Source organism: Akebia trifoliata, chromosome 16, assembly GCF_017979445.1.
Source record: "Akebia trifoliata isolate Shusen 1 chromosome 16, ASM1797944v1, whole genome shotgun sequence".
Classification (NCBI taxonomy): domain Eukaryota; kingdom Viridiplantae; phylum Streptophyta; class Magnoliopsida; order Ranunculales; family Lardizabalaceae; genus Akebia; species Akebia trifoliata.
The window spans coordinates 29,421,276-29,445,572 of record NC_141390.1 but is presented as its reverse complement, the minus strand read 5'-3'; the positions used below and the strand labels follow the sequence as shown (position 1 = coordinate 29,445,572).

Below are 24,297 nucleotides of genomic sequence, written 5' to 3'. Positions count from 1 at the left end.
TTAATTTGACGATTTCAATCCGTCGAAAAAAATAAATAAATTAACACCTTGGTCTGTCAAATTTTATGAAATTCGATGACCTTGGACCATCAAATATAGGTTTTTTTTTTCTTCATATTTTGTTACAATGTGTTTAGTGAACTGGCCATTGTAGATCCAAAAGGAAACAAGTCTTGGAATCCAAGGAAGCAGCGTATGGGCCATTAGTCGTACTCGTTTATATCACCTCTAAATTCCTACAAAATTAGGGATAAAGTTTCACGAATGCAAATCTCTCCACTCCAATTTAATATTATCAAGATAGATTGGACAATAGAATGTGATTAATTAAGATATAATTTCGAAAGTGATCGGTGAATCAAATCGAAAAGGGTTTGAACCTTAATCACATATCTCGAGGTGTTGGGATCAAGAGTGGCCCACCATTACCTAAATTGTGCACCAAAATTGGTACACCTCACCCACTATTTTCCCCCTTTTTTATTTCTTGAATTGGATGCGAATCTTTGTAGGGGTAAAGGGCTTTCCAATTGGATAAACTCAACTTCTTTCTCCAACTCAGCAGATGCTCACAAGATATATATATATATATCAGAAAAAAAATCTTAAAAATGGAAAAAAAATAAAAAATAAAAAATAAAACTGAAATTACAATAATAGCCTTACTCACTGAGCTATTATACCCTTGGTATTTGATAAAAAAATTAGCAAAAGTAAGGGCATTTCTGTCATTACAATATACAAACCTATGTTCCTCATATTTTTTCTTTCCAATATTTTTGATTTATTGGGATCTTTAATTCGTAAATGATTATTCTCATGCCAATTACTTCAACCTCCCCTTGGCCTCCTCACTTTCTTGTATAAATATACTCACATGGGAGCTCAAACTCATCACAAAATCTTACATTTCTACTCACATCTTTCTCTCATATTTCCATCAAAACCCGATTCATTCTCAACCCTCCGATCGTAATTCAACGCTCCCGATCAGTTCTCTTGATCTCTAGAACCGATTTCCATAAACATTTTCTAGTCCAAATTAAACCCGTTTCGATATTTCCCCTCTTAGTGTCATTTGTTATGGCTGATCAATTATTTCCTGGCACGGATTTTGGCATTGCAAGGTTGGTGTCACAAAACAAAGTAATGGTGTTTAGTAAGAGCTCGTGTTGTATGTGTCACACCATTAAGTGTCTCTTTAGAGACATCGGTGTAAACTTCGCCGTTCATGAGCTTGATCAAGATCCCAATGAAAGGGGGATGGAGAGGGTGTTGCTTCAGAGATATGGAAGTAACCCGGCTGTACCAGCCGTGTTCATTGATGGTCGGCTATTAGGCGGGGCGAATGAGATCATGGCCCATCACCTTAGAGGCACTCTCGTCACATCTCTGAGGAGAATTGGAGCTACTTGTGCTTAGGATTTTAAATAACATATCTGGCTCTGATACCATAGTAGAAAAATAAGTACGATTTCACTTAGTCATATAGAGAAAAACTTTTAATTATGATCGATGTAAGCTCTCTTGTTGGGTTTAGATTTTAAATAACATATCTGGCTCTGATACCATATTAGAAAAATAAGTACGACTTCACTTAGTCATATAGAAAAAACTTTTAATTATGATGAGTGTAAGCCATTATTAGTCTTTTGTTGGGTTGATGTTAATATATATAAGAATTTCTCTAGTTTGGCATCTCTTTATGGTTGGAAAATAAGTAAGATCTTGGCACATGAGATCAACATATTTGTAACTAAATTATTAATAGTGTTGTTATACTTTGCTTGGGGCTTTTCATGGATTTGTGGGTCAGAAAAAAGAATATTGTACTAATTTGTTTGCTAAAATCAATCATCTTAAGACCCACACTTAAGAATTGGGTTCCTTATTCCAATAATTTTTTTTTTCTAATCCAGAATAAAGGAAAGGTTCTTCGCGATTGGGCCGATTATAATTGAGGATGGATTCGAAGTCAAGTGTTCTAATTGTTCGTACTCAAGACCCCACACCCTCTTTGCTTGATGTATAAAAATATTTATATCATGTATTAATGTGCCTTTTTTGTTTTTAAAAAATATCCTCATATATAACTTGGGTTTTATAGTAAATTTATCGTATAATCTAACGTTTGTGATAAAAAATAATACCATTAGAAGGTTTTTTTTTTAATTTTTACAATAATCCATTGCTAATTATTTTTAAAATGCAAGTACTTTTATGTTACCTTTGGAATTATATTTTTTTTTTTCATAAATAATAATGTAAAATAAATTAAAAGAGCTGCTATTGGCACCTCAACTTTTAATTATTACATACTCTTCAAAAAATACAAAGGTTTGGCTTAAATTATAATCTCAATAATATAAAACATTATAACATTCGTTCAAACAATTTCAGTAGTTGTTTACAAGTATGATTAGATTCGTATAAAATCTTAAACCCAAAAAAAAAAACAAGAGAGCTTCTATTGGCACCTCAACTTTTACTTTTTCTCAATCATTCACTTATTTTATTTATTTTTAATTGGGGTGTAATAAGTAAAAGTGGGGAAGATTAACGTGATTCCCTTTGCCCATTGTTTTAATAATAATATTTTTTTTCTTTTTCTTTTGTTTAAATTCTATTTGTTGGAATCGGGCATATATCGATAATGGGCTTGGGCCACCCACCAACCTACCAATAAAGCCCATGAAAAAGGCCTGGAATCCAATAGATTGAAATAATCAATCAACCTACTTTAACTTTATACTTCCGTCAAACATTTGTGTTTTTGTGGAACCGAAACAGTGTTTAGGGTTAGAAAAGTGACAGAAAGACATGGAGGCTGGTAGATTATTTATGAGAATTGCTATTGCCACACCAATTGTATGCAATTCTTTGGCATTTTATACAGGATTTGGTGTGGCGTTAGTAAAACTTGGTGTGTCAATAGTAGCTCTCTTATTTATATTTTTTCTATTATAAGATTGATTAATGGATGCCCAGTCCATAAATAATCTATTTTTTTAGTATAAAAGCTACCTAATTGAGTTGATTAGGCCAATTTTTTTTAATAGAGATTTCCATTAACAGTTCGGCTCGACATATAGATCCATAACTGAAACCTAAATAAACATTCATTCCAATTATGGGTACAATATTTAATTAGATTATATGTACAACTTTTATTTTGAGAGAAATTAGTCTATATAATAAAATACGACTGTGGATCCCACTTTATTACAAATTATAAGGGATAAAGTAGGGTCTATATCAGGGTTACCCAATTCGTTAAAGGGGTACCGAACCACAAATCAATTCGTGGTACAATTTGCTATGGCTAAATGAAACCTAACGAACCAAACAAATCACTCTATTTTGACTTAATTTCTTCACACCCCCTCCACATGTTGATATATTAAGATATTCCCATAAAATTTAAATTGATAGAATACCCCTTTCACCTCGCTCTTTATTAATAAACTGATGAAAAAATGACCAAATACCTTCATTTGTTTTACCCTATTCACCACTTCATCCTTCATATGCCCTCATCTATGTCTACTCTTACGAATCAGGTTTGTTCTCAAGTGGTGAATCACAAATCACGAACTCGAATTTAAAATGAACGAACCCATGGATTAGGTACCAGAGGTCCACACTTCACTACTTTTTTTTTTTTCCCAATAATACTCCTTTAATTTTATTATATTTTCTCTTTTACCTTTTTAACATCAAAGAGGATGTCCTTAACTATGGCACCGGCAGACTCTAATATCTCAAAAATGGACGATCCACATGGACCACCTCGCTTGGCTGCATGAATCATCTTGCTGACATGGCAATAATAAAATGACATGTTTTAGCATCTCGAGAGAAGCTATTTGGACGGACACACTAGAGAAATCTTCCCGTTGCATGTGTACCGTCACCATCTACAACTTACACGTGGCAATATTATGTTTCTCCCTTTCGGATCTGAAGTCCACAATGGTCCACGCAGGTATAAAAGATGTCAGTAAAGCTGACACGTGTCAGTCCAAATTGATAATAAGTTTCAAGTTCACTTTAAAACACGCAGTTATTACTTCTGTTGCCTTAGCCTCGTTGATCGTGTATTAAAAAGCCAAATCAATGACTATAAATCATCGATCCGAGAATCTAAAAAAGCATCTTTTTTAGGTTTGTCAATGGCCCGGGTTCGGGGCGGGTTTACATGAGTCCTAACCCAATCTTAAAGAAGCGGATTGTACCGTCCACTATCCTAATTTGCATAAAATCCGATTCTAATGGACTTGGATTGAATTTTGAAATTTATATCATATAAATCCATCCTCTTAAACTCGTTTAGTCATTTTATGTTACTTTGCATTAAGGTATTGCTCAGGTGACATGAAAATTGACATTGTTTCACACATTACGGACGCAGATATGTGTATGGAACAATTGCACTAAAAGACTAAGCTTGATATTTTATGACATATTTTATTTTTATTTTTCCTTGCAAAATCATATATCTAATTAAAATCATTTTGTAGTGACTTTGAAATTCACTCTGTTTCACACTTTACTGACATGGAGGTGTATAGATTCATATATGATTTTCACTTGAATCTCGATGAAAAGCATCTATGATTTTCACTTGTATAAGAAATATTGTGTACTTGTAGCTTTGGAGACACCATGGGTATTTTATCAAGTTAGTCTTCAAGGTCTCAAATCAACCAATTAAGGTGAAAGAGTGATGTGGTGTATTTTGGGAAGCATACTTATCAACTTTGTACTCAGGGTTCCCCGTATTTCATCACGTTCGGGGATAACCCAATTTGTTAAAAGGGCATCGAACTATGTTTATCGTACAATTCAATATTAGTATTTGAAACCTAACAAACTAAACAAATTACTTTATTTTGACTTAATTTCTTTATATCCGTCCACTTGTTGATATATTAAGATATTTCCTAAAATTTTAAATTGATAGAATACCCTTCTGAATTTGGTCTTTATTAACAAATCAATGGGAAAAAAATGATCAAATACCTTCATCTTTTTTATCCTATTTATCACTTCAACCTTCAAATGCCCTCATCTCTGTCGATCCCTAGGAATCCGGGTTCGTTCTCAAGTGGTGAACCACGAACATCGAACCCAAATTCGAACTGAGCTAAACCACAAATACCTACTTTTAAGCCAGACACTCATAATATTAATAAAAACACTAAAATAACATCCCACGACAACGTGTTCAACACTGAGGTGAGGTGAAGTGGAGGTGTGCTCTGAAGCATAGATGCTTTTTCGACGTCAACTCAGTGTCGAACGCAGTTTCCTTTGCAGTCACTTTAGTAGAGGTGAATACTGATGAAGGTGCCACGTGGTGTGTAAAGGAGACAGGAGTACAGAAGTCAATAACGCATTCAGCAGCAGCGAGTTATTGGGAAATGTGGGGATAGCGAAAGAGAAAAGTAAGAAAAGCCCGGCAAGAAAAAAACAAACACTAACCTACGCACCCCTGCGTATAAGTTATTTTCAGTTGCAGACTTATTAGTTATTACAGCTCAGATTATTAAGTAAGAAAAAAAAAAAAAGCTCTCAATCTCATTAAAGTGGTGATTCTCTCAAGTCTCAACCACCAAATGTTCGTCCTTTAAAAATAAATTTTTTTTTGATCAAATCGATTGCTTCGTTTTCTATCTGAATTTGTGAGTTTTTAAGTTGTTTTTTTTTTTTTACTCTGTAATCAGTTAAGATTTCTTCTCGAAAGATGGAAACACTCACTATTCCTCTGGATTTGCTTCATTAAGTAAGCTTATAGTGTTTATGATTAGTGTGTCGGTTTAATTGATGAACTCGAGTTAATGAATCTTTTGGTGCTATTTATAAATCTCCGTTTTTTTGTGTTTTTCCCCTAATTTTTCGAGTGTTTTATTTGCTTGTGTAGTTTTTTTTTTTTTTTTTGACAATGTAGCTTCTTTTGTTATCTTTCAAGGTTTGAAGTTAGGGTTTTTGTTCCGAACTTCTTGATTGTGATTTTGGACTGATTTTTAAGCTCTAATTGGAGAAAATGTTCGGGTTTTCTCGTAAAAGGATGAAGCTTGGAAGGTGCGATTTTGAATCTCTCCCCCTCTTGAATTCATCATATTGATGTTACTAGGGAAATTTGAAGAATCTAAAACTGTTTATTTATATATAACTTAAGATTTTGGAAGTAAAAACTTCTTAAATGTTTCTTTAGGTTAAAAGTTCAGCTTTCAGATTCTACTCAAGGGACTAGAAGCCCTAAAAAACACTCTAAACGTCTCAACAAATCCAATGTAAGATCATGTAGGAATGTAATTATATGTACTTTGTATTGGTAGATATGGACATTAAGGTGTTAAATTTTGTATAGGGAGAAGGCATTTTGTCAGCAAGTACTAATTCTGATGAACACAAGTGCCAACAGTCGTCGTCCACCGCCGAGGCTGAACCTAACAATTCCACTTCTGGGAACTCTGAAAGTTGGATGGTTTTGTCAACTACTGGGGACAAGCCTATACCTCGCTTCAATGTGATTAATATTCTTTTAAGTCTTAACTTTAAGTTTCACTTATGTTGTTTTACGTGCTTTTACTAAAACAAGGTCATAATAATTTGTTCTTCTGAAATCCATCTCACTTTTTTTTCCTGTATAGCATGCAGCGACTGTGATTGGGGACAAAATGATGGTGGTTGGCGGTGAATCTAATCAGGGATTGTTAGAAGATGTGCAGGTAATGGAATATTATTTTTCTGTTTGAATTTCAGTCCTAGGGGCATTAATGGGTATTGGGTAATTAGTTATGTTATGTATTAAGAGAGCTGCTATTGGCACCCATTGAAAATAAGTAAAAGTTGGGGTGCCAATAGAAGCTCTCTCGTTTTTTGCTAGATTTCTATTTTTCGGGTTTAAGATTTTATATGAACCTGATCATAATTATAAACAACTACTAAAATTGTATGAACGAGTGTTATAATGTTGAGATTATAATTTGAACCAAACCTTGATAATGTTTCAAGAGTGTGTTTTAATCTTAACTGGGGTATGATAAATAGCTTAAGAAGTTGGGGTGTGACAAGAAAAGGTTGGGGTGCCAATAGCAGCTCTCTACATTAAATGGCAGCCAATTTCAATTAGTTTTCATATCATAAGTCATTATTTGCTACAATATGGATCTAAGAGTTGCAAAAATATTTGCCTTGTAGAAACTGCTATAAAATTCATTCTGATTCTCCATTCAGGTGCTTAATTTCGAGAAATTTTCCTGGAGCACGGCTTCCTCAAAGATTTATTTGTCACCAACCATTCTGCCACTAAAGATACCTGCTTGTAAAGGTCATTGTATGGTATAAATCTTTCAGTTTCTTATACCATAAATCATGTTATTTCATATCTAGTGTTGATAGTTAAATTGTTATGAGAGTTGAGCAGTGACCGGTAACATTTGGCGTAGGAAATAGAGCTGCTTTTGGAATGACAGCTATGCTGACAACCTTGCTGGTTTTGTTTGCCTCAACTAGGTTTCTTGGGGGAAAAAAGCACTCCTGATTGGAGGGAAAACTGACCCAGGAAGTGACAGAATTTCAGGTTGGAGTTCTTTATATTTTTCACACTAGCTGTTCCTCACTTTTATTCTCAATATGATACTTGATTATATTTGTTCTCTTTCTGGGTTCTGCAGTATGGGTGTTTGATACAGAAGCAGAATGCTGGTCGCCTGTTGAAGCAAAAGGGGAAATCCCGGTACTGTTTCAAACTTATACTATGTGAACTTCAAACGAAAATATTATTCTATGGGTTTATCCTGAAACAACCTAGACATGGTCTAAGTTGGTTACGTGGGCTATTGTAATTTCAATGGGTCTGTCATGTTTGTCTCATAACGGTCTTCAAGCATGTTTGGAAATTACAATGTCCCTTTCTACATGTATTTTTAATCGCAATAATTTTCTAGCAAAACAATCACATTAAGATACGTAAAGATGTGTGGGTATGCATCTTGATATGTACTGATTTTGAAAATGCCAGCTTTGTAAGTTGGTGATGTCTGTGGATGTTGATACTGCAGACCTCAGTTCAAATCCTGTCTTCATCTTCACTGACTTGCTTGATCTAAAGATCAAGCGGGTTATGGACATCTGAAGAAATGGGTTTGTGTCATATGGTAGTAAAACTATTTATTTTGTAAATTAAATTGCTTTGCAGGTTGCCCGGAATGGTCACACAGTGATCCGAGCAGGTTTTCTTCTAATCCTCTTTGGCGGTGAGGATGTTAAAGGAAGGAAATTAAATGATCTTCATATGTTTGATCTGAAATCTTTGATGTGGCTTCCTCTTCATTGCACGTATGTCTCAATGTATAGAACTAAATATTTTGTTGCTGATTTTCTATAGATGGTGTTGCAGAAACAGTTAATTTATCACTAGAAAGCAAATTTTGAGTCTAATCTTTGTGAATTTCACTGGAAAGTGCCACCTCAGTGAGGTGGTAAAGTCTGCGTGGTAATACCGAAGACCTGGGGATCAAAACTTAATGTCTAAACCTATAAAAAAAATCACTGGGCTAAATATTGAGGGATATTTAGCTTCACCTTCTTACTTAATTGGTTGAACTAGCAAAACACAACATTTTAGTTTATTGACATCTCCCCATTTGACTTGGTGAACATCATTGAAAAGAAACATCTATGAAATCTTTTCATTCAGACACTTGCTGAAATGATCAAAATGTCCATAGATATCCTTAATTACCCCTCTTTAAATTTTCATGGGAGTTTCTGTCATTTTGACAAATGTTTAACACCCTCGAAAAGCAGAGTACAGAGGTCTACAATAAACATCTGGACCCTGGCCAGAGGGGGGTACACAAGTACATTGAAAATGCTGGGTATTTAGCTACTTCAGCCAATTATTTAAGGTGTAGAAAAAAAATCTCTGTAATTATTATTCTATCGTTCTAAGGTAAGTTATGGTTGCCAACATAGTAATGATGAATCTCTATAACTGTGGCACCTTTGATGCATTTCTACAGAGGAACGGGACCATCTCCAAGATCCAACCATGTAGCTGCTCTTTATGATGATAGAATTCTTTACATTTTTGGAGGAGCATCAAAGTCCAGGACTCTAAATGACTTGTATTCTCTTGACTTTGACACAGTACGTAACTTTAGGCACCTCAGGCTCCTTCCATGTCAATGTTGCTTGAAGTTGGCCTCAAACATTTTCATAAATTCACAATCTAACTACAGAATTCTGATGTATCATTTTTTTTCTCCTGTCAGATGATATGGTCACGAATTAAGATCAAAGGGTTCCATCCATCACCAAGGGCGGGTTGTTGTGGGGTTTTATGTGGATATAAATGGTATATTACAGGGGGTGGAAGCAAGAAAAAACGTATGCACCAAAATTTCCAAAGCATATACTGTACTTTAGAAGCTTTTATGATCATGTTTTGATCTTTTGAAGATTTTCTTTGTTATTTTATTGCTTCTTTAAAAGCTAAGAATTTTAGTTTGCTAGACACGTCCACTTAGGGCTCTCATGCTTCAGAGCTCAAAATAGCACATTTCTACATTTTTGTTTCATTTCTGCTTCTGGCTAGCATTTCTGTGAGAGCTACTTAAATGACGAAGCATACTATACTTTAGAAGCTTTTATGATCATGTTTTGATCTTTTGAAGATTTTCTTTGTTATTTTATTGCTTCTTTAAAAGCTAAGAATTTTAGTTTGCTAGACATGTCCACTTAGGGCTCTCATGCTTCAGAGTACAAAATAGCACGTTTCTACATTTTTGTTTCATTTCTGCTTCTGGCTAGCATTTCTGTGAGAGCTACTTAAATGACGAAGCATACATTATCTCATCAGTGGAAAAATGTTTTGAGTGCTCTCTTTCTAGATCTTAATACTTGCTCACACTGAGTTTTCTTTTGGTTAATCCAGGACATGTAGAAACGTTGGTCTTTGATGTTCTAAAAGTCAAGTGGTATGTGGTTGTGGCGTCACCTCCTCCTTCTATTACTACCAACAAAGTGAGCCTTGTTGATTTTACTCTTGATTTTTCTTTTATAAATAATTTTACTCTTGATTTCCTGTGTCAAGATACCAGAAGTACTTTATATTGTTTTGAGTGTTTTGCAATTTACAATCTCCATGCATATGATTGCATAGGTTTTCTTTTCTTACCAAGTCTGATAAATGTAGTTACTGAAAAAATGTAAAATGCAACCCATGATTCTGCACTCCATCCAGTGTTTCCTACTCTTTATTGATTGATATCCTTATATGGATTATGTAACAGATCATTAGATAGTATCCTACATGCACAAGTAGCTACATGAAGCTATAACTTGATAGCATTTTCTCTATGTACCACACTCAGTGATCTGTTGTCTTTTCTTGGCATAATTGTTTTAGGGTGTTGTCATACAGGGATTTAGCTTAGTGCTTGTGCAGCAGAAAGAAAAGGTTTTTTTGGTCGCATTTGGGGGATACAAAAAGGAGCCATCAAATCAGGTTAAAGAGAGAAAGCATGTTTAATCTTTTCCTGTGAATTTAAATTACTACCATGATCTAAACTGTGAATATAGCTCTGATGTGAATGCTTTTTGCAGGTTGAAGTATTGATCGTGGAAAGGAATGAACAATCCATGGGCCGGCAATCTACACTTGACAAAGGACCTTGTCCATTGCTGTTTGAGAATTGCTCAAGTACTACGGGATTGGCTGCTCAACTTGGTAACGATGCTCGCCAATCACCCATGGATTCCATTGCCAGACATAATCTAGCATCTGTACTGGAGCACCATGGCTCCAGTAGAAGATCTGTTTCAGAGTCCTCTCTTGTCGACCCAAATCCTGTCCCTGGCAATGTCTCACTCCGTAGCCAGATTGATAAAAACGAAGTATACAATACAACGCTTAAAATGATGAAGAATCTTGAAGATGAGAATTGTAAGGAGTCTGATAACTGCTCCAGACCAAACAATTCTTCCATGCAGGTAAATAAGAGGGACCTCCATTGTTGTCTAATTTTTGAATTATCGAGTATTCAGTTTCCAGCTGTTACTTTAATGCTTTAACATATATTGAAGTATTAAAAAAGATCCCTTAACATATGGAGTAAAATTGACAGATTTGTGAGGATATCTGGTTCATGGGGTTCAGTTTGTCTGACATTGTTTCAGTGTCTGGCATTGACACGTTTTTTTTTTTGTGGATAAACAGTGACAAGTATCATTATATATATCCATTTACTTAGTTTATTAAAAATAAAGGTTGACTCCACAAATTCTAGTTTTTCTGATTTATGGAATCCACCACTTTATACACGTCTGTCCATACCCATATACATGCAATGTAGTTTCTAATAGTTATAAATCATAATGGTTTGGATCATCTGATCTAATCAGTCTGCTGAAAAGATCTAGTGGAGTCTCATCTAATGATGAGTTGAACCCCTGAATGAGTGACACACATGACAGGATGAGAGAATCATGTTTTGCCATCCTGTATCTTGACCAAAGCTTTTCTCAGCAAAAAAGGTTGGTAGGCTACCTAGGTTCAAATCCTGTTGAACCCACCTTCTCCTTGGCTAACCACTAACCCATTGCTTGCCTAGTAATAAAAATAAAAAAAAGTTTACTTTTCTATCTCAGAGAAAATTTGTCTATGTTTAGGCCGAGTATTTCCTTTACGTCATTTTAGTTTTCTGCTCTCTATAAGTTGCACAAGTGATTGTTTTGAAAATTTAACATGGTACCGCTTTGTAGCACTTGTGGTAACCAAGGTTTGTATCCACTCCTACAGAGAAGAAAACCCCTAGATACAGGAGTTCAGATTGATCTTGCTAGAGGTACGACCAATGCAGAAGAGATGCCTTCCATACTTGACTCTGAAAACTTGAAAGCCCATCAAAAGCAAGTTAACGACAACCTTCTCTCTGATAAGGATGACATACAGCTCTCAGAAACCAATGGAAAATCAGCGGGCTTGCAACAATTTTATGAAACCAAATTGGTTGCCCTAATAAGAAAGAATGAGATTCTAGAAGGACAGTTAACAGCTGCATTGACAGGCAGAGAGGCCGCGGAAAAGAATTTATCTTCTGTTATCACGAGTAGACAGGACGTAGAGAAAAGGCTGGCTAACACGGTGAAAGAAATGGATCTGCTTAAAGAGAAGCTCGCAAGTGTAGAGCTTGCACAAGAAGAGGCCAACAGCTTATCAAATATTGTACACTCTGACAATGTGCGGCTCGAGCATGACGTGGCTTTCCTCAAGGCAGTTTTGGATGATACTCAAAAGGTGTGGAGTGGATAGCATTCTTGTGTGGCAGTGTTGTGATTGGGTTCAAGTTAAAAGCTTATATTTGTTTTGATTTTGATGCTTATTGGACCAATTTTATTGTGTATGTGAAAATAGGAGCTACATTCAACTAGGGGAATCCTTGCAGGAGAAAGGTCAAGAGCATTCCAACTACAGGTATATCTTATGCTTTTGATTGGCAGTACCGTGTGATGTGTGATTTATAGGTTTAGAGGGACTTCTATGATGTCAAGGACCTGATACTCATGCATTGCAGAAGTTGTATACATGGGCCAGGGCCCTTTGATGGGTCCTATATGTGGTTTATTGATAATCATTAATTCATTTTTGCAAAACTTGGATATCATCACTTTGATCAACATGTCAGTAAATTTAAGGCGTTTAAAATGCACGGGAGTTTTCCAATTAAAATGATTGCTTCTCTCTTAATGCCCAACCTCCCATCAAGATGGAAAATTCTCATGAGAAAACACCCATATATTTTGAACGCTACAATTTTAGTCCATCTTGATCAAAGTGAACTGTCCAAGTTTTGCAAAAACAAATCTATGATCATTGATAGACCACATATAGAAAAACTCTTAACAATCCCTCTGTTGTCAATTTTTTTTTTTTTTTTTCATCCTGAGTTTATCGATGCCATCATCAAATCCATGTTGATTTGCAGGTAGAAGTCTTTCATCTCAAGCAAAGATTGCAGTCTCTGGAAAACCGAGCGGCAACACCCAGAAAACCTTTCCACATGTAGTTTGGACTGTGAGGAAGGCCTTATCAAATTACTAGCTCTGTATCTTTTGTTGGTTGCATCACAAAATATTTGTGGTGAACATCATTTGTATTTATTTTAGTTTTTCTTTTTTCCCTCTACTAGGGTTACCTCTTGTATATATCTGCCCCCTGCTTGGGTAATCTATGGTATGTTGTCGTTCAGGTGTAATATTCTTTTGGGAAAAAAACAACAGTTGCAATTCTGTCTTTGGGGTAAAAAAACCTGTTTGGTCCGTTTCACACCAAATTTTAATCTTCTTTAGATTGATAAATTTATGGTGAAATGTTAATCTTCTTTGGGGGTGAAAATAACATTTCATGGAAAAATCATCTTCCCATTTTCTTGGGAATGGGAGTATATATTTTTCCAGCTTGGAAAATTGTTTTCTAGAGAAATGTGTGATTATTGCCTGAAAACTTCATTCGAGGGAAAATCACTATTGTACATGGGGCAATCTGACAGACCTCCCTTGAAGGGTCTGAGGAATTTTTTTTTTCATTTTTCATTTTTCATTTTTTTTTATCCTTTTAAAGAAAATTCACACGCACCCTTAGAGGTCTCAGGAATGACATTTGGTATGGCCGAGTGCATACAGTCGTTGGATCAGCTCAATTTTCAATTGGATGGGCGTGGGCTGATACACTTAACCAATTGTTGATTGGAATGAACATTGATCAATCAAATGTTTATTAGATAAATATTTACCAACGTGAGAATGTTTACTAATTCTCCCTATGAGCATAAAAAATGCCTCGAATACAACCACTATGTAAGCTGTTAGGATCCTCTATGCAATCTTTCTAATTCATTTGAGCATTTGGAGATGATCATGGCTTGAGTGGTCAATAACTATGTGGGTCGGATCAATACTAGTTGGGGCCCATTCATCACTACCAAACCCACCCAAAGGGATGAAGCATGGGAAGGGGCACCCATCACCAAGTAGCACCAAACATAGCCCTCGGTCACACCCCAACCCGCACACGACACATTCCAACTTTATTCCACGCATGAGACCCACATCAACTGAATAGCACAACACAGCTAATTCTAGTCCATGACTTTTGGCCACCGAAACAAATCCCATTTATTGATTCAATTATGTCATAAGGCCAAATCTTAATGAGAAATTTCTATGTAAATAGTACATCTTTTAAGCGGTACACATCAAATATGGGGGTTTGTATGGATAACCTGGTTTTAAAGCATTCGTAACTATCCCTAACAATGGGTCTTCTTCCCCTCCATATCCTCCAAGGGACACAATTTATGGATGCATTTTATCCTTGTTATTAACATAGTAGACAACTTCAATTCAGTATGTATTAAATGACAGTAACAGAAAAACCAGTAATGAGTACAGGTTACAGAGTACATACATTGTTGTGTTAGCATAAGCACCAACTGTTTGAGAGGAAAAAAAACCCAGGTCGGTCACTCTTCCTCGGGCTCTTCCTCTTCTTGAAGAAGATTTTCTCTATTGTCATGGGCCCAGAACCCACGCACATCTATTAGCATGCTAGCAACCGTACCGCCTTGTTTGCAACCAAGGAGATCTGCCAGTGTTATCCTTAAGGGATCAACTGGTTTCACCATATCCCAGATTTCATCTCTCACATCCTCGATACACAACTCGTAGTTCCCTCCCTCGATCCATTTCTGATGTACATCTCTGTTACACACCAAGAGGGAAGATTTTGGATCAGTCAATTAACAACTGCTTAATGGGGAAAATAATTTTGAGAGTAATAACACGGTTTCAAAAAAACCATGTTTTAGTTTCCTTTGATTGAATTGAATTCAAATGTTCGGTAATTTGAGACTCGTAGAACTTGCTCCAAGAACTCCAAGCAGGAAATTACAGAAGTTTTCTGTAGGAAGATTGTATCAGATTGCACCCCGACTCTAGGATGCTCCCCTTCTTTTCTTCCATATATAGCTCTAAGATAAAACCGGATAAAATGTCTTTTTTGGAAGAAAATTTAAACAAAAAACTCATTACTACGATTGCTAAACTGTCATGAAAACATCCATTCAACAAACGAAGTTTACCTGAAAAGTGTGTGAATATCAGCTGTTGTAAGGAATCCCCTTCCATTAAGATCCAGACACCGAAACAAATATGTCAATCCTTCTGGTGTGTCTTTGTTTTCCAGGGCCAAAACAAAGTCAAGAAAGCTTTCAAAATCCATCTCTCGGGCATTACCACCTCCACTTTTGCCACGACGTACATGCTCATCAAATGCTGCAAAAGTAGTAATAGTGAAAAGGATATCATCAAACAATCAGGAAGCACGACAGCCGTAGAATCTAATATGATCCACATTATAAAACAAGTTAAGCGATCCCCAAAAAAGCAACACTTGCAAGATCTGAAACACATGAAACAAATATAATCACTCATGACAATTGAGAGGAAATAGCAGACTGAAAGTGGAGTTTTGCAGTAGACACGGCTATAGAAAACAGAAATCCCATCACAAAAACTCCAATCCCCCAAAGAACAAGCTATTAGACCTTTATGAAGGATATCGAAATGCAAAACAAAGAGATTAATTGTTGGTACAACGATCTCTCTAAAGAAAGCCAAAGCCCAACAAGTACAAAATTTTAACTAAAAGAAAAACCAAGAGGATCTTATATGGGAAATTGATAATAAACATGTGAGATACACTGTCCAAACACCAAAGAACAACATTTACAAGATCCACAATTTCTTAACTTCGTATATTCACAGATAGTTTGTTGTACCACAAGTTAATATTTGTATGTCCATGCGCCGTATTAAAATTTTCAGAAGTTTCCGTGCCGGACACCTTGACACTTAGCACCCGTGCCATGTGTCAAGATAACACTGAGGTGACATGAAAATAAGTAATTATCTTGACCAAAAGGAGACCAAGTAACTAAATGCACATGCTGAAATAGAGCAAAAGAAATGAAGCAAGAAAATTTTCAGAAAACTTAATAAAACTAGTGTCAATTCCTAACCCCGCTCAACGAAAATTTCTGTCAGTGTCCCGTCTGCATATTCTCGAAGCTCCTGTTTGCTCAATGTCCCATTCATATCTTTATCTAAAGCAAGAAACATATCTGCAGAAATATAAAAAACCAGTAAGCAACAATACCCATACTAATAGCTTTCAAATACAACCTGAAAATTCGCACAAGTAAATGCATTGCTAATGTGACTGCATGTGGGGGCATTAGCTTTCTAATGCCACGCATATGTGACTCATGTGCTTGAATTTTTACTGTGTACCACATCATTAATCATATCAAGGAATCATCAAGCTAACGGGAGCTATAATATTTTCTCATGCACGAGGGAAGAAAATGAAAGCCTTGGCTAAAATAAGATATCTTCTGTATATTGGGAATGATATTCTCTAACTCTCTACACTTTCACGTCCTCAATACAAAGTTACCTTGGGCTGCTATTTTTTTTTTTTTGGGTGTTTAACTCGTTTTGGAATTCAAAGATGTATTTTTTGAGAAGCTTGCTTTTAGGAGGGAGTTTGTGTACTCAAGGTAGGTTTTTTTTTTCATTTTTTGCCTTAGGTCGGTCACCTCGAGTTGACTGCATCAAGTTGAGTTTGGCTTTAGAATAGAACAATTAGCACAGAACATACTGAAGTACCAACTTGATAAGTTGAAAAGTCTGAGTAGTAATACCACAAACATGGGATCAAATCCCAGCCTTCACCCTCATATCTATAAAAAACTAATATATAAAAACAGCTGATCCTATTGTCACCCTGATCTGCAATTATACATTGATTTTTTATCATAGTCATCTTAATCTATGTTACATTCTAATCAGTTCAGTAAATCCCGTCCAATCAAATTTTCCAGTTCAAGTTCTTTTTATTTCAACTTCATATCATACGCTCAATTGCTCACTAGTTTAACCAGCACTCAATGTATATACAGACCACAGACAAGAGAAAAGTTTTAGCTCTCAAAAATAAATAAAGAAAGAATGGTGCTCACAAAATTTCACTATTTTGTGAGTCAGCATAGTTTCTCACATAAAGAATAAGAATGGACTAGCGAAACACGACATAAATAATAAGAATAAACCTACCACAAAAAGATATAAAAGAAAAACAGAAATTATCAAATGTAAGCAGTATTCCATTGAATCATAGAAAATCCAAGGTACATACCACATATTCGTTGTGCAGATGTCAAAGAGAACCAGTTCTCTGCTTGTTCAGTATCAGTGACTTCTTCCTCACTTTCCTAATAAACAAAGAAGATCAGAACAGAGAGTAAGCTTGAAATTTAAAAGGTAACTAGGTACTAGGTTCTAACAAATACAATTCAATACATTATCTCTTGCCTTGACAAATAGAATCAAGCAGTTCATGTCAATACTTCTATTCAAATCTCTCCTAGTGACAAATCATAATTTGATGACAATTAGTCCACATTGAATTTATTCGCCAGTCAACATTGTCGCCATCAACGCTTACCAAAAATTTGTTATCGGCTGAACGAATCTTGTTTCTCCATTCAATTATGTCAAAGCCATGTCTTCTATTATTTCAAATGCGTTCATATCCACTCTCGTTCCCTCAATCCCTGTTATTTTTGGTCTCTCTCACTCATCTTGAACCTTCAACTTACATGTTCCTTCTAAGCCATCTCAATCAATTTTCCCTTATTTTACCACATGAATAAGCTCATTTCTAATTTTATCTTCCTTGGTCTTTCGCTTTCCACTCATCTATCTCAGCATCCACATCTCCACAATGCTCGATCTATGAACATGTTTCTTGACTGCCAAACATGTAGCTCTATAAAGCATAGCCTGTACAACTGCATTCTTGCAAGGGTTTCACCAATTGATATGTTTCCACAAGTAATTGAAATTCAATTTGTTGATCTGTATCTTCAATTTTTGGACTTTTCTTTTTAATTGGATTGGGATGCGGCAATCACATAGTAATCCAGAAACATACCTCCACTTTAACCTTGCAACCCTAATACAATGGACATCCTCCCCAATCTCTCCATCCTTAGGTAAATTAGAACAAGGTGATGAAAATGGTTGTTTCGACATATTTCCTGGCCTAGTGCCCTTCCCCTCTATGGGTTTCATTACTAAAGCTGCAGTGCTGCATTGCACATTCTATGTCTCAGTTCTACTTATTATAAAACCTTGAACTCCAAAACAGCTCTCCAAAGTTCTAATTTTAGGTTGAGGGCCTCTTGGGTCTCATCAACTAACACTGTCATTTGCAAATAATACATGCCCAAATGATAGCAAATAAAGAAAGAACATTTAAACATAATGGATGACTGCGGAAAACTATCTACCATAAGAAAATGTATACAACCATACACTAGATTGTGATGCACGTTCGCTAGTTGCAAGTAATTAACATTAACACCAAGAAGAAACCAATCGTTTAATCATTGGTCTAGTTTAATTATTCAACAAATTGCAAAAGGTGAATCCTAACCAAGCATGAAATTCAAGAGGATTGGTCACCAAATTTTTGAAAACTCACGGATAAAATGGGGCGGGGATCTAAAATATACATTAATTAAGGACGATAAATGATTACAACCTACAAGAGTAATGGTAATTCTTCCTTACAAGGAAATGCGAAAACAATAAAGAATGCAAACACAGATTGACCACGAAGTACCTGATGCAGTTCCATGAGTTCCTGAAGGCAGTTACTGAGCAGCACCTTCTTTATGCATGCTTTACCTGTCAGTTCGCAAGGAGATTTCTTACATTGAAATATTTTGTCCAAAAGCATAAATAAAGAAAATTCCCATAAAGTGTGAGACTCACTACCAGTAATTAATGTTCCAAAAGTCAAAAACAGGCAAATGCCATATGTTTGTAGTTGATTTCTTTTTTGTTTGTGTTTCCAGAGCCATAGAATGCCAGTGGGAGGCTGGTATTAACTGGATTTAAATGTTTTCAGGCCTCTATTTGTGGCCTTTGTATGCACAAGCGGAAAATGGTGTCCCCGAAAAGATATAAGTTTCGTAATTACTATATATAGTATGAAATCGTTTCTCAGTTGCAATCAAAATATGCGAGGCAAGTAGCAAACCTCGTCTGTGAGGATCACAGAAAAAGAAAAATTTGCGTGCAGCTATGCGGCAATACATTTGAACAAAGGCTGCAGGCATATCTCGTAGTTGTGCCAAATTAGGAATGAGGCCCCTAATGTAGGCCTCCATTTCCTGAAGAAACATTATGTGTTAGAAAAGAATAAATCGGACAAGAAAAACACAAAAGAAATAGTATTTTAAAAGAGATCAATTGTACAAGAAAACAAACATCCCATGTAAATAAACTAGGACAATTTAAAAGATCACAAGCTCAAGAAGGTGAAGGAGATCCACACATGAGGCTGAAGGAAACCATCAGAATCCTCATCAAGCTCACTCATATCAATTCTTGCCTGAGTAAGTGAAACCTGAACAAAAACAACAAATTGTTAAAGTAGCAGTACACGTTATTTTTACAGAAATATCTGACTGAACTTTTCCAAATAACATGCAACAAAATCAACAGGAAGAAACTAATTCAAGTCATGAATTAACATTTCTACTTGAAACCAAAGCTAGAACCTATGTTTGGTCCAAAACTCCCCCACTATTGGTTTCAGCTACTAATTTGGGATACTTGCTTCAATTGAGAAGACAGAGAAGTTTGAATCCTGTCCCATCCCATTAACTAAAAATAAGGTAGGGGGGGATTAAGTAAATGTTTTAATAAGAATAAAGCTTTAATGTTTCATGTATGCATTTAATTTAAGTTTATGAAATGTTCTTTGCAAGGTTTAAAATCTCGGTCACGTTTGTTTTTTAGACCCAGTAAGCTGATGGATGAGAGGTCTCGATCAAAACCAAATCACGGATTGAGGAAGAGATGCTGTCTCGATACCCAAAGATACGATATAGAGAGAGAATTGATAGTACACTAACTATTTTTTTTTGTAAAAACTTTATTTTGCTCCTTTAGAACAGTTTGTTACTAATAAAAAGAAGTTATTTAAGAACAGAACAGTAAGACCCACCGTGCGCATCACATAAAGGTAAAAAGGTAAGATTGCTATTCTTCCTGACTCATCCTTTTCAAACTTCATAAAATTTGAAGGGCTAAAAAAACGTCGACATTTTGGGCCTATTTGCTCAGTACACACAGATGCAATGTGGCAGAAATCTTCGTAGTTCATCTGCAAGAGGCAATCAAAGAAATACATCAGCATAATTACTAGATGAAGATGATAAGTCAAATAGTGAATTAGAAATCAATTAATATAGCAAAAAGGAAGGGAGAGACAAGGGGGAAAAAACATAAGAAAAAGTAACTCATGAAAGACCTTGACCAAACCTTCCATCCTAACAAATTCTGACTGAAAGTTAAGAGTAAAAATTTTATTTACATAGCCAAAAATGCATTCATGGAGATATGTGTGTGAAACATGAAGCAGGAGAGAGAGAGAAGTTGAAAGTACACACCAACCTTTTCTGCACCAGTGGAATCATCAATCACACAATTTTCTCTGAGGCAAACCCACATGGCATCTAGATCATCAGCGTTAAGCAAAAGATCTGATTGCTTCTGCATAAGCGAAGTGGGGAAAAATAGTTAATACATCTAACTATTTCCAGATAGCAAATCAAGCAGCCAGTAATGCAATGGGAATGAATTAAAAATGCTGGCAACATTGAGAAATAGATTTTTTTTTTTAAGTTCAAATATCTCATTTCATGGAGTGATCAGGCTCTAATAATAATTTCAATCAAGCATTAATGATGCCCAGCAAAGCAGGCAAGAATCACAACATATTGATACCTTCAAAAAGCGGTACTTTGCTAACCTTTGGACTCTGTGACTGATAGATCCTTCTTCAGGTTTCTGAGCCATGAGAAAACAGGAAAAAGAAGAGAGAAAATTAATAAAAATTTAAATAGAGAATAACCTCATGAAAGTGGAATACCAATATGCGTTCAAGTAAATACCACTAAAAACATGTGCATAAGCATTATATTGGGGTAAAATTGAAATGCTAAAATAACAAGGGATGTGTATCAATCGGAACAAAAAAACCGATGCAAAACTAAAATGACACCCACAGTTTACTCAGTAACCCTCCCAATTGTAAAATACAACAAATACTATGCACAACCACCCATGCAAACAGTTGGGGCACATGCCTTTTTGTAGAAGCTCGGAATTGTGCCAGCTTCAGCATTCTTTTGTTGCTTCTCTTTAAAAATGTCTAGCAAAATTCTCTTTGTTTCAAGCTCTGCAAATGAGAAGGGTAATGAGCTACTAGAATTTAGAAGTACTAACATCAAGGAAGAAATTTTAACAATGGCCTTCTGTCAGTTCCATTTCACATTGAAGAGCAAGTGCTGAAACAAAATGTTAGATGGAATAAAACAAAAATAAGAGAATTAAGGTTAGTCGGTGGGCAGGAGGGATGTAAGTTTCATACAACTGGTCGGTCACCTAGACCTCCTTTTTAAAATGAAATTTTATCTATAAAAAGGCAAAAATGATGATGATGATAGTTGAAGCAGGTGGAAGAGTCGTTTCCAACAGTAGCTATCTGAAGCCCAAGAGTTCCTTTTAAGATCTCTTTCTTGGTTGGGACTGCAGCTTTGGGTAAAACACTAACAGTGAATAATCTTATTTGTAAGGGCTTATGTGCTCCAAACTTTTGTAGATTGTGTAAGAAGAATGGGGAATCTGTTAACCAATTGTTCCTTCATGGTGCGATGACCCGTGAGGTATGGAGTTATGTATTGGCGTTGTTTGGTGTTACAATGTGCTTCCCTGTGTCGATAAGATGTCTCTTTGAGTCTTGGATGGCTTTGGGTTATTCATTCAAATTGGCAAAGAGGAGGATCCCTTGTTCCTTTTTTTGTATGTTGGGGCATTTGGAAGGAAAGGAACCATTGAGCGTTCGAGGCTAAGGAATTTTCATTGCAGGATATTTCCATCTCTATAATGGATTTTGTGCTCTGGTGGACTAAAGCTTTAAAAGAACGTAAAGGTGTCTTTTTTGAGAATTTTTTGGGGAGATGGAAGTGGGTGTGTAGATTAAATACTATGTAATCCGGGGCTCCCCTCGTATATTGTTGATTGTCTCGACCATTGCTAATTTATAATATTGTATTTACTATCAAAAAAGGGTAAGAAAAACCAACTAGAAAGATGAGCACGTGGAATAGCTTTGTCGGAACAATTTGATGGTAAATAAAGAAGGTAACCTTGAGAATTCTATATAAAATCATTTAAAAATAATTATTATTTTTCTATTTTTGATCAATACTAGAGATTTATAAGGGAGATGAAACAAAAAAGGGCAGAAGTTGCAAATAAGACCTAAGAGAGGAACTCATAACAAATGTATAAGGGAAGAAAAGGGTAACCAAAGGGTCACCAGCTATCTAGTTCCTCCTAAAAATCAAGAACGACAAACCAATCACCAGCTAACAAGTTCCACCCAAAAATCAACAACAACAAATCAATCACATCTAAATCAGATCCTTGCAATGAATGTGAAATCATCAGACTTGATACCCTTAAACTCAAAAGAGATGGGGACTCACTAGTACAAAATAAATTTAAAATTCAGTATCATCTTAGTTTCATCCAGCCCTTCATTAGCAAGTACATGGTTATTTATTTTTATTTTTCCTTCGTCCCCTCCATTGTGGATACAGGTTGAACTTCCATCAAAATTAGGTTAAAGAACCCTTTTCGGAATAAATTATTGTACTTCAACAACCTTATGTGGGACTATCCACGCTTCTCACGATAACATTTCAATTCTTATTCAAATCACCACCTCCTTTCAGTATAATCCACCACAAACCCAACACCATAAATAATAAGAACTTCAGTCACTCAACGCTAGATCTTCTTGAGAAGATTCCATAAATGTGAATGAACCATTCAACTCGAACAAAAGATTAAAACTCCATAATTATTTAACCGACTAATATTTATAATTTACATTCCACCAAAAACTACCCTAATCTTAAAATTATCGTCGCATGCAAGTCGTACTTTCCAAAACAAATTCTCTAGGTAATCCAAAACCTTGTGCAGGCAAGCATTTCAATTGAACTACATTAGATTTCTAATTATCAAGTAAAACTAACACATCAAAAACAAATTCAATCGCACAAATCAGTTCCAATCAACAACGATGGAGAACATTAAATGAGTAATTTTTATAAAAAAAAGTACATAATTTTATAAAATTAAAAAAATGTGAGAAAGACTGACCCATCAGAGCTTCAGAGCCCAGTCCAGCACCAGATCCGATGAACCGACGAAGATTCCGAACCCACAACATCGATGAAGCTGGAGGGATCTTTCTCTGAGGCGCTTCGTGGCCTTCTCCATCGCTGGAACCACTATACATGCTTAAGCTTTGTTCTTCCGATATTCTCCTCGAATGAGCCTAGATTTCTGGAAAATGACCGCATAAACCCTAGAAGCAACGACAGTAGTGGTTCGAAACCCTAATCCCCTGATCTTGGTTTACAGAGCATCTTCGCTTCTGAAATCGAGAGAGAGGAGAAAATGAAGGAATGAAGTGCCGAACTAAGACCATTACCAGGGACTACTATGGCAAAAATGTTAAGGTGGTTTGTTTAGACATACCCCTCCGGAGTTTTGAGAATATTTGCAATACCCCTGTGTTTTCAAACTGGCGACAAAACCCTTGATCTTGGTGTTCTCGGATAAACTAACTAAAATGACCTGAATACCCTCGTCTCTAGGCTATAAACAAAACCCCTTGATTTTTTTCCCTCCAAAACTATTAATATTCAGATTCTTCAATCTATGAGGTAAATTATCCTTGTCTTACTATAAAAACAATATTTGCAAATTAAAGTAGACGAAAGAATGTTAAAGTTGATGGATAAGATACTTTTTTTTTACTCAAATAGGTAAAATATCTCTAATTTTGAGAAGAAAGAAAAAAAAAAGGGTCATTGATGATGATTGGTGATGATGTGATTTAAAACTTTTTTAGTAGTGAATTAAAAGATGAAAAGAGAGAATAAGTTACCCAAATTAGTTTTGTGAAAATCGTGGTGAGAGATTTCTCATGACACTTTTTTCGTAATAAATGACTCAAAAGATTAAAAGTTTTGATGTTTGAAAAAATAAATGTTTAAGATGAAAAATAGA

The 24,297-nt window shown here is 35.6% G+C and overlaps 2 protein-coding genes and 1 non-coding gene across 9 annotated transcripts; 1 reads left to right on the top strand and 2 right to left on the bottom strand.

Annotated features, from left to right (window-relative positions):
* The first annotated feature begins 5,540 nt into the window (after positions 1-5,540).
* LOC147383360 (uncharacterized) lies at positions 5,541-13,354 on the top strand. Of its 7 annotated transcripts, none has more exons than XM_086427389.1 (18): positions 5,541-5,591; positions 5,727-5,785; positions 5,972-6,084; positions 6,218-6,296; positions 6,374-6,532; positions 6,657-6,734; positions 7,243-7,347; positions 7,522-7,588; positions 7,683-7,744; positions 8,207-8,346; positions 9,033-9,159; positions 9,285-9,399; positions 9,947-10,035; positions 10,436-10,519; positions 10,618-11,004; positions 11,813-12,310; positions 12,428-12,487; positions 12,999-13,354. In XM_086427389.1, the coding sequence occupies exons 3-18, from the start codon at positions 6,047-6,049 to the stop codon at positions 13,077-13,079; spliced, it is 2,169 nt and encodes a 722-aa protein (XP_086283515.1). In that variant the 5' UTR covers positions 5,541-5,591; positions 5,727-5,785; positions 5,972-6,046; the 3' UTR covers positions 13,080-13,354. The 7 variants fall into 7 exon arrangements, with proteins under 7 accessions (XP_086283515.1, XP_086283514.1, XP_086283517.1 ...); XM_086427388.1 differs by having other exon boundaries at positions 5,566-5,620; XM_086427391.1 differs by lacking the exon at positions 5,727-5,785 and having other exon boundaries at positions 5,567-5,591.
* Positions 13,355-14,398: 1,044 nt separating this feature from the next.
* FASS (tonneau 2 (TON2)) lies at positions 14,399-23,710 on the bottom strand. Its single transcript, XM_086427393.1, has 12 exons — positions 23,383-23,710; positions 21,297-21,388; positions 20,935-20,997; positions 20,602-20,700; positions 20,153-20,311; positions 19,478-19,549; positions 19,181-19,313; positions 18,761-18,825; positions 17,270-17,345; positions 16,092-16,193; positions 15,153-15,345; positions 14,399-14,772 (listed from the first exon to the last, which is right to left on the bottom strand). The coding sequence occupies exons 1-12, from the start codon at positions 23,519-23,521 to the stop codon at positions 14,535-14,537; spliced, it is 1,431 nt and encodes a 476-aa protein (XP_086283519.1). The 5' UTR covers positions 23,522-23,710; the 3' UTR covers positions 14,399-14,534.
* On the bottom strand, positions 14,901-15,019 carry LOC147383359 (small nucleolar RNA snoR104). Its single transcript, XR_015174102.1, has one exon. It is a non-coding gene; the product is annotated as a small nucleolar RNA snoR104 (small nucleolar RNA).
* Positions 23,711-24,297: the final 587 nt, after the last annotated feature.